This window comes from Alexandromys fortis, unplaced genomic scaffold, assembly GCF_014885135.2.
Source record: "Alexandromys fortis isolate MF-2015 unplaced genomic scaffold, M_Fortis_MF-2015_v1.1 scaffold_75, whole genome shotgun sequence".
NCBI lineage: Eukaryota > Metazoa > Chordata > Mammalia > Rodentia > Cricetidae > Alexandromys > Alexandromys fortis.
The window spans coordinates 1,766,687-1,781,289 of record NW_026067956.1 but is presented as its reverse complement, the minus strand read 5'-3'; the positions used below and the strand labels follow the sequence as shown (position 1 = coordinate 1,781,289).

Genomic DNA, 14,603 nt, shown 5'->3' with positions numbered 1-14,603 from the left:
TTTGTGCAGAAACTGGGCATACAGTTGAGGCAAAAGGAATTGGATGGCTTTTTTTTTTTTCCTCATTCTGTTAGTTTGCAGTTAGAACAGAAGGCACCCTCACCTTTATATCCCACCCTTTTCTGTTACGGGTGAGCTAGGTTGTCGAGTAATATTGTAAGCTGTCTCAGGACAGAAGCAGCCAGAGCTTAGAGGTTTTCTGTGCGGTCAGTGTCTCCGTTCATTCTGTGGCGGCTGATGCTTGGGCTCTGTAACAGGCTTTGAAAATCACAGTGTTTGCCTAGATGCGAGCGCTTTCCTTGGGTTAGCATGAAATGTCATACTCCGGGTTCCTGCTCTGGGTAGTGTTTCTGTCCCAGGGACTTGTCTCTGGAGCTGGCACCACATCCCTCTCCTGTCTGGTTTCTCTTCTTATGGTAGAAAATCAAGAGGCTACATGGTCATATCAGTTACCTTGATCATGGTTTTGGTTTATTTTTGTTCCTATTGAATTTTATCCTGAATTTATAGTTCTTCAAGAACCTTGGGGATGTGGTTTCTGTCTTCCCTTTATTAATAACACCACCCGTTGCTTCTCTGCCTTTGGGCTTAGATCCAGTGTTATTTTAATGCTGTCCAGTTTGCAGCATGCACACATGTAACTTGTGTAGCCTTGAGAACATTCCTGAAATCATCAGTAGGAGGAGACTGAGATGAAGCGATGCCTGTGAGTCTAGATGTACAACTTACCGCAATTATAATCATCAGCCCTCCATAGGTAGCTTGGCACATTTATCTCCTGAAATGTAATGAGATCTCCACAGAAGGCTGTAGGAAAGGGAAGAGTTAGGTTGTCTTTCTGAGTACACCATAGCTGATTCTTGGGTCTATAGTCCTCCCAGGATAGGTGTTGTGGTCTGCGATGGCCACCACCCTGCTTAGGCAGGTGGAGAACTCAGTGGCAGGTGGTAGCCCTTGACCTTTCACAGTCAGCTGGTGGTTCTTTCCTGGCACCAAATAGACATTTGAAAAAGTAACGTTTTGTTTTTAGGCAATGAAATCTCCAGAGCTGAAAGACCGTCTAGAAGAATCTGAGAAGCTCATCCAGGAAATGACTGTGACCTGGGAGGAGAAACTAAGGAAAACCGAGGAGATTGCACAGGTTTGTGTTGGGGGCAGTTTGCATGGTACTCAGGTGGCGGTGTGGCAAATCTAGCACACTGATGTGCCTGTAGGTCCCCTAAGGCTGCGCTTCAGAGAATTGGTCTGAAAGTAAAGATTTCATAGCTTCATTAGCTTGTTTCTGTGTGAGAAATGATTAGTTTTGTAGTACCAGTATTTATTTATTATTTGTACTGGAGATTGAACTCAGGACTCCATACATGCTAAGCAAGGACCCCACTACTGAGCTACATGTTTACTGAGAATTTCATCCATGTGTACCGTGTACTTTGACCGCAGTCACTGCCCACTCCTTCCTCCCAGCTGTATTGTTCATACACTCATGGGTGTGTGACCATTCACCCTAGGGCAGGATTGACCTAACAGGTGCCATACCTTAAAGAAAGCCGACTTTTCCACCCCCAGCAGCATCAACTGTCTCTAATTCAGAGTGGGGACTCGTGAGCACCTTCCCCCTTCATTCTGGAATGTTGACTGGTGTGATTGTGTACAGGTTTTGTGGAGGCCCTGTAGCTGCATTGAGCTCAGGCCTGCAGTGGTCCTGCTCTGACCAGAGGACACTGTTTGACCTTGCTTCTTTCCAACTCTGGCTCTTGCAGCCTTTCTGTCTCTTCTTCCTTGATGGATCCTGAGCCTGTGTGTGTGTGTGTTTGGAGGGGTCGGGGGTTGATACAGATGCCTATTTTTGCTAAGCCCTAATTTTTTAACTTATTTTTATATTTTTATTTTACACTGTGGTAGACCTGGTCAGTGACTCTGATGACTGTGACTTGAGAGGAGACCTTAAGTTCCGTGTAGCTCATGGTGGCCCAGGTGGGAGAATGAGTGTGTTGAGATGGAAGGAGAGGGCGTAGGCCAGGCTGAAGGGCCCTGCAAGCATTACTGGCTGTTTTGACCTCTGTTCTGGTGAAGTGAAACTTTTAACATTTGAAAAGAGAAAAACGTGATCATCTTTATTTTTCCCTAGAATGCTTTCTTTGCACTGGATGATAAAGGTGTGGGACAGTCTTCTGATACTGTCAGAGTCTCTGTGTCTTGCTGCCTCTGTGGCTGGGGATCACCACCTCCCTGGTGTCTTTGCAGGAGCGGCAGAAGCAGCTTGAGAGCCTCGGGATATCTCTTCAGACTTCTGGAATCAAAGTTGGCGATGACAAGTGCTTCCTGGTTAACCTGAATGCTGACCCCGCTCTGAATGAACTCCTGGTGTACTACTTAAAGGTGAGTGCATGGCCTTCTCGGAGCGCTCGGTGTTACCCGTTACCCGTCACCTTATTTCATCACTTGGAGTGTAGGACAGTCTTGGGGTTTTGGGACCAGTTTCCATTTTCTGTCTTTGAGTGATGTTATTGAACTACTTATATAAAAAGAATATCGTGATATTATTTCCAGTAAGTTAAGTAATGTACCTGCCATTATTTAATATAATTTATAGGGAATATTTTCTTAAATAAGAGAGGAAATAGTTAAAGTTCTTAGTTAGGGCCACTCGATAGGAGATTGATGTTTCCAATAACTTTTAGGAAAAATTTAAAAGTTTAAATTATCAACCTATTAACAAACAAAAGGGAGAGCTGATCACCTAGACATTGGGTGGACAGTACATGGAATAGAAAGGAAAATACAGTACACATTGAAATCTGAAAATCTCAGAAGATGGGAAAGCCAGGAAAGTCCTTGAGCCTGACACAGTGAGATATGAGGAGTGCCTCCCGTTTCCCTTACCTGTTCCAGAGCCTGAGTTAATTGCACATAGCCCAGGTTCTTCCCATCATTACATGGACTAGTGTGGCGAGGAAAGGAGAGCTGGCTTTGATAAAGTCGGAGACAGTTGTAAAGAATGCTGTCATTTACCGTCTAAGAACATGCACATTGGCTAGTGTCCTTTTGCTTTCTATTACTGTGATTAAAAAAAAAAAAGGACCAGAGAAACTTGATGAGGAAAGGGTTTATTTCAGCTTACAGTCCATCATGATGGGAAACCAGGGCAGGAGCTACAGACAGGAACCTGAAGCAGACACCATGGAGGAGCACTGCTTACTGCCTTGCTCCCATGGCTTTATCAGTGTGCCTTCTTATACCACTCAGAACCTCCTGATCAGAGGTGGCACTGCCCATAGTGGTCCATGCCATGGGCCCTTTTGCATCAATTATTAATCAAGGACATGCCCCATAGACTTATCCTCAGGAAATTTGATGGAGACATTTTCTCAATTTCGGTTTCCTTTTCCCAAGGACTCTAGTTGTATCAAGGTGAGAGTTGACAAATAATCCAACCAGTACAGCTTCTTTCTTACTTTTCATTGAGGATACACTGAAATAATTGCTTAGTTATTATCATTTTGATAAGTCTCCCTACCTTTCCCCCCCTAAGTATCTTATATAGTATTTGGCAATGCTGTGAGTTAAATAATGTCTTTGACACTTATATGAATATGTGCATATCTAGTGCAGAGTCAAGGCTTTTCTGGTTCTTTATACACCGGAAGAGAGTGCCTCTAGGTAGCTTCCTGGGTTTATGTGAAGACTGGTTCTGCGGGTAAGTTTTACAGACAGAAGCACTACACAACTATACTGTATTCCCTATTCTGCTTTCTCCCACATATGCTATTTTTGCCTCTTAAAAATAATGTGTTGGGTTGAAGAGAAGGTTCAGTGTTTAAGAGCACTGGCTGCTCTTCCAGAGGACTTGGGTTTGATTCCCTGCACCAATATGGTGGCTCACAACTGTTTGTAACTACAGCTGGGTGTTGTGGTGCAGACCTTTAATCCCAACACTTTGGAGGCATAGGCAAGAGGAGGATCTCTAAATTCAAGGCCAGCCTATCTACAAAGAGAGTTCCAGAATAACCAGAGCTACACAATGGAATCTGTCTCAAACAAAACAGAACCAGCCAACCAACCAACCAACCAAAAAAATCCAACTGTCTATAATTCCAGTTCTAGGGGATCTAGGACCTTCTTCTGGTTTCCAAGGGTACCAGGCATGCAAGTGGCACATAGACATACTTGCTGCCAAAGTACCCATACGTATAAAATAAATAGAAAAGTAAAAATAGTATGTCATCACAATTCTCATGACACTTTGAATAGTGTTGGCAGCATCTTTTTTAAAATAAGCTGTATATCTGTATTTGTGTGTACATGTATATACAGATATGTGTGTGAGCATGCATGTGAACATCAGGAGACAACCCTGGGTCATGAAAGACACCTACTAATTTGAGACAGCATTTCTCAGTGGTCTGGTGTTCACCAGTTAGGCCAGATTGCCTGGCAGGTGAGCCCCAGGAACACTCCTGTTCCTCCCTCCTCAGGACTGACATAGCAGGTATGCCTGACATTTGTAAGTGGGTTCTGGAATCAAACTTAAGTCCTCATGCTTACAAGGCAAGGCATGCTTTCTTTCCCAGCCTAGCATCCTGAGTTAGAACAGTCTACAGACACTCACGTACTCCAGGAATATGCACAGTAGACTAGGAGTGAGGCACATTGCCCCTTTGGAGTCTCAGAGTTTGGAATTCCTTCCTTCAGAAGTGATACTGTCTAAATTACAGGATACACAGAAAAACAAAACAACCCACAAAAAAGCAACCCGATTGATGTCTGTTCTCTAAGTAAGAAGTTAGTAAATCAGCAGCAGCTGTTTGGTGAGGGTGTTTAGAGGAGTCAGAACTTTTCTGGTCCCTTGTGTTGAGGAGATTGTTTTTTTCCCAGAATGGTCAGCTCCATCTGGGCTCAGTCTGAGACAGTGCCAGGCTCGCCTGATGGCAAGACCATCCTCATGACAAGGCACATTCAGAAGGGTGAGCTCAGTCCAAGAATGGCCTCTCTTTAGAAAATGCTACCATGTGGGATGGGGGAATTTGGAGGCTGCACTTTTTTTTTCTTAGCCTGCAAGTTCTAAGTCAGTTCGAATGGATGTGACTTCAGATGTGCTGACCTCATCTCTCTAGGTGACTCTTTCAACATCATCTGCAGATTCGGGTTCCATCCTGTGTCCAGGTTATAGGATTTTCTCCTCCAGAGTGTGCCCCTCCATCTGTACTCTGACATACCTTCTACTGTCACCGTTTGGAGTCCCTTATTAGTTCATTCAGTTGCTCACATGTGTCATCCCATCTCATTAAATGAGTATCATTTAGATACTCATTAGATCATGTTTTGGGTGGGGTGGGGTGGAGAATGTTTCTGAGACTGGGTCTCAGGCTGACCTTGAGTTTAACAGCCTTCTAAGTGCTGGGATCATAGGCCTGTGTATACCAAGGAGATAGACAGCCTGTGAGAAATTTCTTCATCTGTTTTTCCCCCTGTTGCTTGGAGCATACTGTTGACTTAAACATTGAGCAGTAAAGAGTTTGCAGAACTGAGCCTTTTGGATTTAGAGTCTGAATCCTAGTGTATTTTCCAAATCACAATAGATTGCAACCTCAAGTGAGAGACTTGAGATTTCCTTTATACCATAAATTCTAATTGGGACTTGACAGTTTCTTATGTCTCTAGGAATCCAATGTTTCTCACATATTTGATATGTAAAGTATTTATTTAAAAAATGGATTTCTAGGTTGGCAGTGTTGGTGCATACTTTTAATCCCAGCACTTGGGAGGCAGAGAAGGGTGGATCTCTGAATTTGAGGCCAGCCTGGTCAACAAAATGAGTTCCAGAATAGCCAGGACTAGAACTTGGATTACTTTTGCCTGTTTTGAGTTTGTGTCTCTTGTTTCTGTTGACTGTAATCACTGTCTACAGATAACCAGACCACTGCAGACTCTGTCTTGTGTTGGTTGTACCAGCTGCAGGAGCCTTAGATAGGTTACAGTCAAAACAAAGGGGAAAACAGCATGTGCAAAACAGTAACTCAGTAGTTACTGGTGTCATGGGGGCTCAAGAGGAGGGAGATATCAGGATATACCAGCTGTACAGTTTCCATGCTAATTGGTTCTGTGGGCCAGAAGCCCCAGTCAGTGTCAGGTGAGGGATCAGCCTGGGGCAGTGTGACAGTGACACTGGTCTAGCTCTGAACATATATTAAACACTGAGATAGAAGGGCTCAATGGTTAAGATCACTGGCCGCTCTTTCAGAGGACCTGGGTTTAATTCCCAGCATCCATATGCCCACTCACAACTGTCTGTAACTAGTCCCTCAGAATCTGAAATCCTCTTTTGGTTTCCATAGGCATAGCCTGCCCATGGTACACAGATATAACATGCAGGCAAAGCACTCACACACTTATAAATACCTTAGAAAAAAATGAAAGAAAGCATTTGAAATGAGGTACACATGTGGAGGTCAGCAGAAAACTTGTGGAAGTCAGATCTCTTTCTACCATGTTGGTTCTGGGGGTTGAACTCGGTTTCTCAGGCTTGGCCTCAAGAGCCCTTAACTACTGAGCCATTTTCCTGACCCCAGATGCTGTCTTTAAACAACGTTTATTTTTGTAGTTGTCTCATTTTGATTGAGACCACATAGTTCTTGTTCACTCTCTCTCCATCTCCCTCCCTCCCTCCCTCCCTCCCTCCCTCCCTCCCTCCCTCCCTCCCTCCCTCCTTCCCTCCCCTCCCTCTCTCCCTCTCTCCCTCCCTCCTTTCTTTCCTCCCTCTCTCCTCCTGAAACAAAGTCTCAGGTAGCTAAGGCTGTCCTTGAAATCACTGTGCAGCCAGGGCTGACTGCAAACTTGCAGCCCTTCTTCTTCTACCTACCAGCTCTGTAACTGTAGTTTTTAGACAATATTGTGAAATATTGTTGATATATGGCTTATGCTCTGAGAGTGATATAAAATATTTAAAATCAAGATGGTAAGAAAAATAACAAATGTAGACAGACATAAATAGAAGATTGTATTTTGAGCTTGACAACAACTGAGGGACGATGCTTCTTTTAAAGACCTAGAACTCATAGAATGAATGTCAGGGACCACCATTCATTTGCTTTCAGATCTTGTGCCTGAGGGGCTGACTGAAACTGATCTTAATTCATAGGGAACTCTACTTCTTTCTTAGGAGCACACACTGATAGGGTCAGCAAATTCCCAGGACATCCAGCTCTGCGGGATGGGCATTCTTCCCGAGCACTGTATCATAGACATCATGCCTGAAGGCCAGGTCATGCTGACCCCTCAGAAGAACACCAGGTAACATGCTTAAGTTAGTGTGAATTACACTGGGTCGGGGGTAGGGAGTGGGGGAGGATGAGGGACATCGGCCTGCTCTTGTTTTCAGCTCATTTAAGACACCCTGGGTATGTGTCAGGCCCTTTCTATTTAATCTTAGCATCTCTCATGTTCTCATACTCCTGGCACCCTGGCCTCACTTACATGGCCTCATATTTTTTTTAAAAAAAAATTTGCTTCTCAATTATGTGTATGTATATGTGTTTCAGGGGATACACACATGGGTGCAGGTGATTAAGGAGGCCAGAGTCATCAGATTCCCTGAAGCTGGAGTTACAGATGGTTGTGAGCCCCCTGCATGGGTGCTGGTAATCAGACTCATGTCCTCTGAAGAACAGCATGTGCTCTTAACCATTGAGCTGTCTCTCCAGCCGCCTTCACTCTGTCTTGATTGGAACCATTTTCTGCTCAGCTGGCACAGTCCTCTGGTTGGGGAGGAAGTCCCTGCATTCCCCATTTATCTCCTTTTATAAAACCCTACCGTTCTTTTGGCTGTCAACTCCCATTTGACTTTTAGGACTAAGCTCTGTCAATGTCTGCTTGTGGGAGTTCCCTGTTAGCTACACTTTTTAATGATGGAGATAATTCTAAACCTTCTCCTCATCAGCCAAAGCCCAGTTCTACCCCAGGTCTTCCCTGGCACCCTGGCACTGCCACACAGCCAATCATTCCACATACTGCTTCCAAGTCTGAATGACAAGTCCAAGTAGTTCCACTTGGGATAACTTCCCAGTGGTCTTTGGGTGGAGGATATGGACAAAAAATTTCCAGAACTCAAAGTTCTTGTTATGGCAATGAATGCTGCCAGTTGTTTTCCTTGGCAGCGGGCTCCCTCTGTTCACTGCTCACCTGGAAGATTTGAAATGCTGCTTTGTGTGTGTTAGGCGTCACCATCTTTGGCACAAAGCAGCGGTGCTTTCTGGAAGTTTCTTGTCAGTTGAGATAGTAAAGGTGCTGTATGCTCAGGGTCAGGGTTTACTCAATGCTATGCTGCTTGATTATAGGACAGTCCGGGGGAACATTTTTCTCTGACAAGACTGCATTTGCTGTTGAAGCCTTACTGTGTGTGCAGCTTCAGCAGGGTGTCTCACAGCACAGGCGACAGGCTGGTGACCAGCATGGTCTATACGAGTGTCAGACAGGCTGATGATTGGCATGGTCTATATGAGTGTCCGAATAGGAGATGGGCCAGTGCTGCAGTGGAAGCAATTTCTGTCATGGGTACCCCATGTAGATTGACTTTAAGAACTGGTTTATATTCTTTTTTTTTTTTTTTTTTTTAAATCATGACTTAACTGCAGTGCTTTTCCAAAGTAAGCCTGTGTTCTTCCTCCCCACCCCCACTTCCTGATGCAAGATTTTTCTGTATAGCTCTAGCTGCCCTGGAACTTGATCTGTAGATAGGTCTGGCATTGAACCTTCTTCTTCAAATGCTGGGATTAAAGGCATTGTGCCACCATGCCTGGCCTCCTGTTTTTCTTTCTGAACTCATTGCATTTGAAGAATGGAGCCATAAAGCCTTGGGTGTGCTAAGTTTAGCACATTACAACTCTGTATTTGAGCTTGTACGTTGAATGTTCATACAGACAGAAGCAAAAGGGTCAGTGTTAGTGTCTAAGAATCCCACATGGGGAACAAGGTTTGAGTGGGAGTAAGAGTTTGTGCGGATGGAAATGCATAGAGTATCATGGACACATAAAGCCAGGTAAGTGCATGGTTTAGTCATGTGTTGGCATATGTTCATAAGCCTAGAACTAAGGAGGCTGAGGCAGAAGGATCTTGAGCTCAGGCCTACATAGCGAGAGCCCATCTCAGAAAAAAACAACAAAAACCAAAAACAAACAATCAATACCAAACAAACAAGATTTGTAGCTTTATAGAGTTTAAAGAAACTCAGACCAAAGTGCTCAGCAGGCTCTGCAGAGAAAATGGAATCCAAATGGACTTGGATTGTGAGGAAGACTCTGGAGGCTAGAGAGGGTTGGAGAGGGGCGGGACCTTCTTCCAGAGGCTGGAGAGGGTCAGGACCTTGTTTCTTGATGAAGCAGTAAATGATTCCAGGGACTGATAGGAATGGAGGAAGAATTGATTGTGCTTAGTGTACAGAAAAGAAATCTGCTTTCAGAGGAGCTGAAGGTTCCCTAGAAGAGGGAAGGGAGGAGATACAGAGACCTCCTTGTGGAAGGAAGGAAAGGCCTCCCATGGCAAGTTAAAGAATTTGTACTTGATGTCCTATTTCTCAGCCAGTGACTCAGTTGGTAGGAGAGAGGCGTGGGCTGGTATCCTGGGAATATGCACAGGCGTACTTTTCCACTTGTTTCCAGTCCTTTCAAATTCCTCCCATGCTAGTGTTCTGCCCACCATGTCTGCTGTGGAAGTCTGTTATTGAACTAAACAGTTCAGCTGAACTGATGAGACATCTCTGTATTGAAAGGACATGGATGACGCTCTCCACTGTGAGCAGTTTCAGAATTCCCTGTAGATTTCATGCTGCACCCCTGGCATCTGCCACTGTTTCTAGAATCTGGTCACTTGGCAAGTTCTTTATCCATCTGGTTTGGCTCTGCTTTGTTTCCTTGCTCTGTCTTAATTTATTACCTGTCATGGCTCCATATTTACTCCTCCCTATGGTCTAAGATGTTCAGAGCTTTGAGAAACAGAGGTTAATCTCTGAAAGTACCATCACTGTATGAAATGGGCTATATAATGCTTAGAACTTTGAAGGCTGTAAAATAATACTTAATGTCCTCAGCATTTGAGGTAAGTGTGGAGATGCAACTACAAATATTTAGCTTCACCAAGGGCAGGTTTAGTTTGAGGAAAATGAGCTACTGTAGTATAAGGTGGTGGAAGCAGAGGGTATGGTCATCCTACTCATGCTGTCCTCTTTCCCACAGGACATTTGTCAATGGGTCTTCTGTCTCCAGCCCCATCCAGCTGCACCATGGGGACAGGATTCTCTGGGGAAACAACCATTTCTTCAGGTATGGCATTGCTCACATTTCTGAAGGTGGGAGGCCACTGAAGACTGTGTTCTGAAACAGAAGAGTCATTTTAACAGCATAAAAATGATACCTTACTATGTGTGTTCTCATGCTTGTACATATATGTTGTATTCATGACTTGTGTGTTTGTTCATATATATGTGAACTCTGGGTGCCGAGAATGACATGTCTCTCATCAAAAGTACTAAACTTACTTATTTGTTTAATTTTCTTTCCAGTGTAAGATTTCCCCCCAATCTGGTATCAGAATTAATTCATTTTTTCTTTTGGGTTTGTTGTCTGTCTGTCTATCAGTCATCCTGTCTGCACACTGTTATTCTTTTCTTTTGTCTGAAAAGCAGTAGTAGAAATGTGGGATTTAGCTTCCTTATCCCCCAGAGGAGGTTGGTGGTTTCTCTGACCATGCTTTCAATCAGTCCCAGCACACTAGACACTGATGGCTTAAGCAGGTTGTGTATTCCCAGACAGTGAGAGGCCCTCAAGGAGAAAGCTGCTAGCGTGGGCTGTGCTCTACCGTTTTCTTGGCACTTCCCTGTGGAAGAACTGTGCCCCTGCAGCCCTGAAAGAAGCACTCAGCTCACAGGGACAAAAGGGCAGCAAAGGACAACCTTGCTATCCTCTTGTCAGGGCACAAGAAATCTTCCTCTTAGTCCCCTTGAGTGGACTCTGTCTAGTAGCTGCAAGGGAGTCTGCAAAGGAAGGCTCTCATCTGTGACTGCAACACTGTACCCCGAATGTCTGCTGTAGCATTCAGACCCTGGTCTCTTCTTTCTGTCCTTGGCTAATGTGTCTTCTGTCTAACAAACTTTGCTCATAACTAACTGGTGCTGATCCTTATTTTTATACCACTTGCTGTTTTGATCTTACAGGAAAGATTAGAAGGATGCAAGCTCATGGGAAATGCTTTTCATTTTTTTTCTTCCACATTGAAAGTGTTGCTGACTGGTCTCCCAGACCCTCAGATGCTTCCGTATGGTTGTGTACACCATGGCGTTTTACTTATAAAGTCTCCAGAGACTTGTCAGCACATCTAGTTCTTGTTCTGATGTGGTCCTCAGCTTTTCTCTCTCACCTAATGTGTAGAAGTTGTGCGAACTTCGTTGCAGTCACTTGTACGCATGTAGATGTTTTATTTCTAGTACTAGAGTACAAAGGTCCTAAGTGTAGCAGGTTCTTGGTACTGCTGTGGCATTTCCTTAGCCTCTAGCAAATGCTAGTGTGTAAGGAATGGGATGAATAAGCATCCTTCTTAATTTAATGACCCCTTTTTCACCCCAAGACTCAATCTGCCAAAAAAGAAAAAGAAAGTCGAACGAGAGGATGAGGAGCATGATGCTTCCCTGAAGAACGACAGCAGCTATGAGCATCTGGATGCTGACGGGGACTCTTCCAGTGAGGTGTCCAGCGAGATCAACTTCAACTTCGAGTATGCACAGATGGAGGTGACCATGAAGGCCCTGGGCAGCAACGGTGAGCACAGGCTGTGCTTATGGGAGGTCTGAGCATGTTTTTGATGACACACTTTTCTTGATTACCTCTGAACTCTGTTTGTATCTTTGGTTGTAATAATTGATTCTACTTACAGAACATCCTCTCTCTGCTGTGATAAATCACTGCAAACTTGTCCTCATGGGTGGAATTTCCCAGGTTTGAAGTGTGACTGCCTTTGGTTTCTTGTGTTTCTGGAGCATACACTACAACCGAGGTTCTGCAGAGAACATATTTTAGCCTTCTCTGTTGCTGCTTTGCAGACAAGGTTGAGTCTATCTCAGGTATCACACAAGTAACTGGCTGTGAGAAAGCCACGTTTACTCCAAGCTGTCTGGAATGTGTCAGGTCATGGCAGTTTGGATGAATGATGGATGTCTGAAGTATACTTTATGTCTTAGGGTTTCTATTGCTGTGAAGAGACACCATGACCATGGCAGCTCTTATAAAGAAAAACATTTAACTGGCGGGGCATGTGTGCATGTAGGGGTTGGGGGGTAGGTTTGGGAGAACTCACTTATAGTTTCAGAGGTTCAGTCCATTACCATCATGGCAGAGAGCATGGTATCGTTCAAGGAGACGTGGTGCTGGAGAAGTAGCCGAGAGTCCTGCATCTTGCAGGCAATAGGAAATGGTCTGAGGCACTGGGTAGTATCCTGAACATAGAAAACCTCAAAGCCTGCCCCCACAGTGACACACTTCTCTAATAGTGCCACTCCCTGTGAGCTTATGGGGCCAGCTACATTCAAACTATCACACCATACTTTCTTATTCATTACGTTCTTTTCTTTTTCTTTTAACATGTTCAGATCCAATGCAGTCCATATTGAACAGCCTAGAGCAGCAGCATGAGGAGGAAAAGCGATCGGCTCTAGAGCGCCAGAGGCTCATGTACGAACACGAACTGGAGCAGCTCCGAAGAAGGCTGTCTCCTGAGAGGCAGAACTGCCGTGGTGTGGACCGGCTCTCCTTCCACTCGCCCAGTGCCCAGCAGCGCTTGAGACAGTGGGCTGAGGAGAGGTAGGTGTGCAGGACAGCCTGACTGATTTGGGTAGTGTTTGTACTCCCTACCTGGGAAGGTTCTGCATGGAAACACTGGGTGATGCTTACAAAGAGTAGCATTTCAAGAGGGTGCTACAGCCAAGGGTCACTTGGTGTGTCTCTCTCCCTCCTCCTCCTCCTTCACTTCTTTCCCACCTCTTCCCATCTCTCTATTTCCTCTCCCTTTTTCCTCTTTCATTTTTCTTTTGTTGTTATTTTGAGGCAGAGTTTTATACACATGTATCTTCCAAGTTGGCCTTGAAATCACCCTGCAGTGTATGCTGGCTTGGAACTTAGAATCCTCCTGCCTCAGCACCCTGTACACTGGGATTGCAGGTCTGTGCTCACATGCTGCCTAGATTCGTCTTTGCTCGTTTTCCTTTCACAGCACCGAGGATTGAACTCGAGGCCTAGTGGATGCTAGGCAGGCACTCTCCCACCAAGCTGCTTTCACAGCACCGAGGATTGAACTCGAGGCCTAGTGGATGCTAGGCAGGCACTCTCCCACCAAGCTGCTTTCCAGCTCTTACTTTTCATTTTTGGAAAGATGGGAATTGCTGGTACTTTCAGCTTTCTTTAAAGCAGCCCATGCTAGTTGGGTGGGTGACACATGGCTCTAATCCCAGCCAGCTCTCAGGAGGCAGAGAAAGGCAGATCTCTGGTCTTTTTAAGACTAGCCTGTCTCCTGAGAGGCAGACAAGTTCCAGGTCAGCCAGGGCTACACAGAGAGAACCTGTCTCAAGAAATCCACCACCACCAACAACAAAATGCCATGTTAGATGCTGCTCATTTTCAGTCTGTGTGGCCTTTGGCTTTGAACAGAGAAGTGTACTTTACCATTGTACCATGCTTTAGATTATGAAGGTAGGTAGATGCCCTTTTTAAGAAAGGGGAAAAGAAAGTTGATAGTCTGGACTAATGAGGTCAGGTAGGTAAAGCACGATGCTAATAAGATGCAGAGCACCATCTTGATCTCTGTATGAGTTAATTAGCATAGCACTAAATGCCATCTCCCACAGCTCCAGAGTGCAGCACTAACCCCTGCTACTCCAGTCTGCATACCTGCAAACGTCCCTGTCGACCGGAGAGTGAAGCATGTCGTATTGAGTGCATCTGAATTGATCAGGGTGCCTGGTGATTGATACACATTTAGTTTGTAGAGCCCTGCACCTACCTGTGGCCAGCTTGCTATGCAAGGAGTGCTGTGCTGTGACACGGTCCAGAGACCAGTGTGTGCAAGGGGCAGTGTTCATACATGTTCCTGAGTACAGGAGAGAGTTGTGGAGTTGTGAATGAGTTGAGTGTGACCATGGTTTCCCATATGCTGTTTTGTGTGTTGTTTCCTGCACCCACCAGTCCTGTTTTTATTTTCTCTTAAAGAGAAGCAACATTGAATAATAGCTTGATGAGGCTAAGGGAACAGATTGTAAAGGCCAACCTACTGGTGCGAGAAGCTAGCTACATCGCAGAGGAGCTGGATAAAAGAACTGAGTACAAAGTCACCCTCCAGATTCCAGCCTCCAGCCTGGATGCCAACAGGAAGGTGAGGAAAGCAGAAACGCCATAGCTGAGGCTGCACTGGGCTCCACCTAGTGGTTGGTTTAGTGGGAAGTTATTTCCTTCTAATTTTCTGAGTGTGTGCTTGCTTGTGTGACTGTTCGCCACTAAGCATGCACTCCTGGTCCTATCATTTCTTCTCATTCAGCTTCCTTTTTTTTTTTTTTTTCCTTTTTTTTTTTT

At 44.9% G+C, this 14,603-nt stretch overlaps 1 protein-coding gene across 3 annotated transcripts in view; it reads left to right on the top strand.

Annotated features, from left to right (window-relative positions):
• The window catches only part of Kif13b (kinesin family member 13B), a 147,007-nt gene that overhangs the window by 74,778 nt on the left and 57,626 nt on the right, over positions 1-14,603 (top strand). For all 3 annotated transcript variants that reach the window (XM_050152296.1, XM_050152295.1, XM_050152297.1), the window contains 7 exons: positions 1,031-1,141; positions 2,245-2,379; positions 7,160-7,290; positions 10,227-10,313; positions 11,614-11,804; positions 12,632-12,842; positions 14,244-14,406. In XM_050152296.1, the coding sequence (XP_050008253.1) occupies positions 1,031-1,141; positions 2,245-2,379; positions 7,160-7,290; positions 10,227-10,313; positions 11,614-11,804; positions 12,632-12,842; positions 14,244-14,406 (1,029 nt within the window). The remainder of the gene's footprint in view (positions 1-1,030; positions 1,142-2,244; positions 2,380-7,159; positions 7,291-10,226; positions 10,314-11,613; positions 11,805-12,631; positions 12,843-14,243; positions 14,407-14,603) is intronic.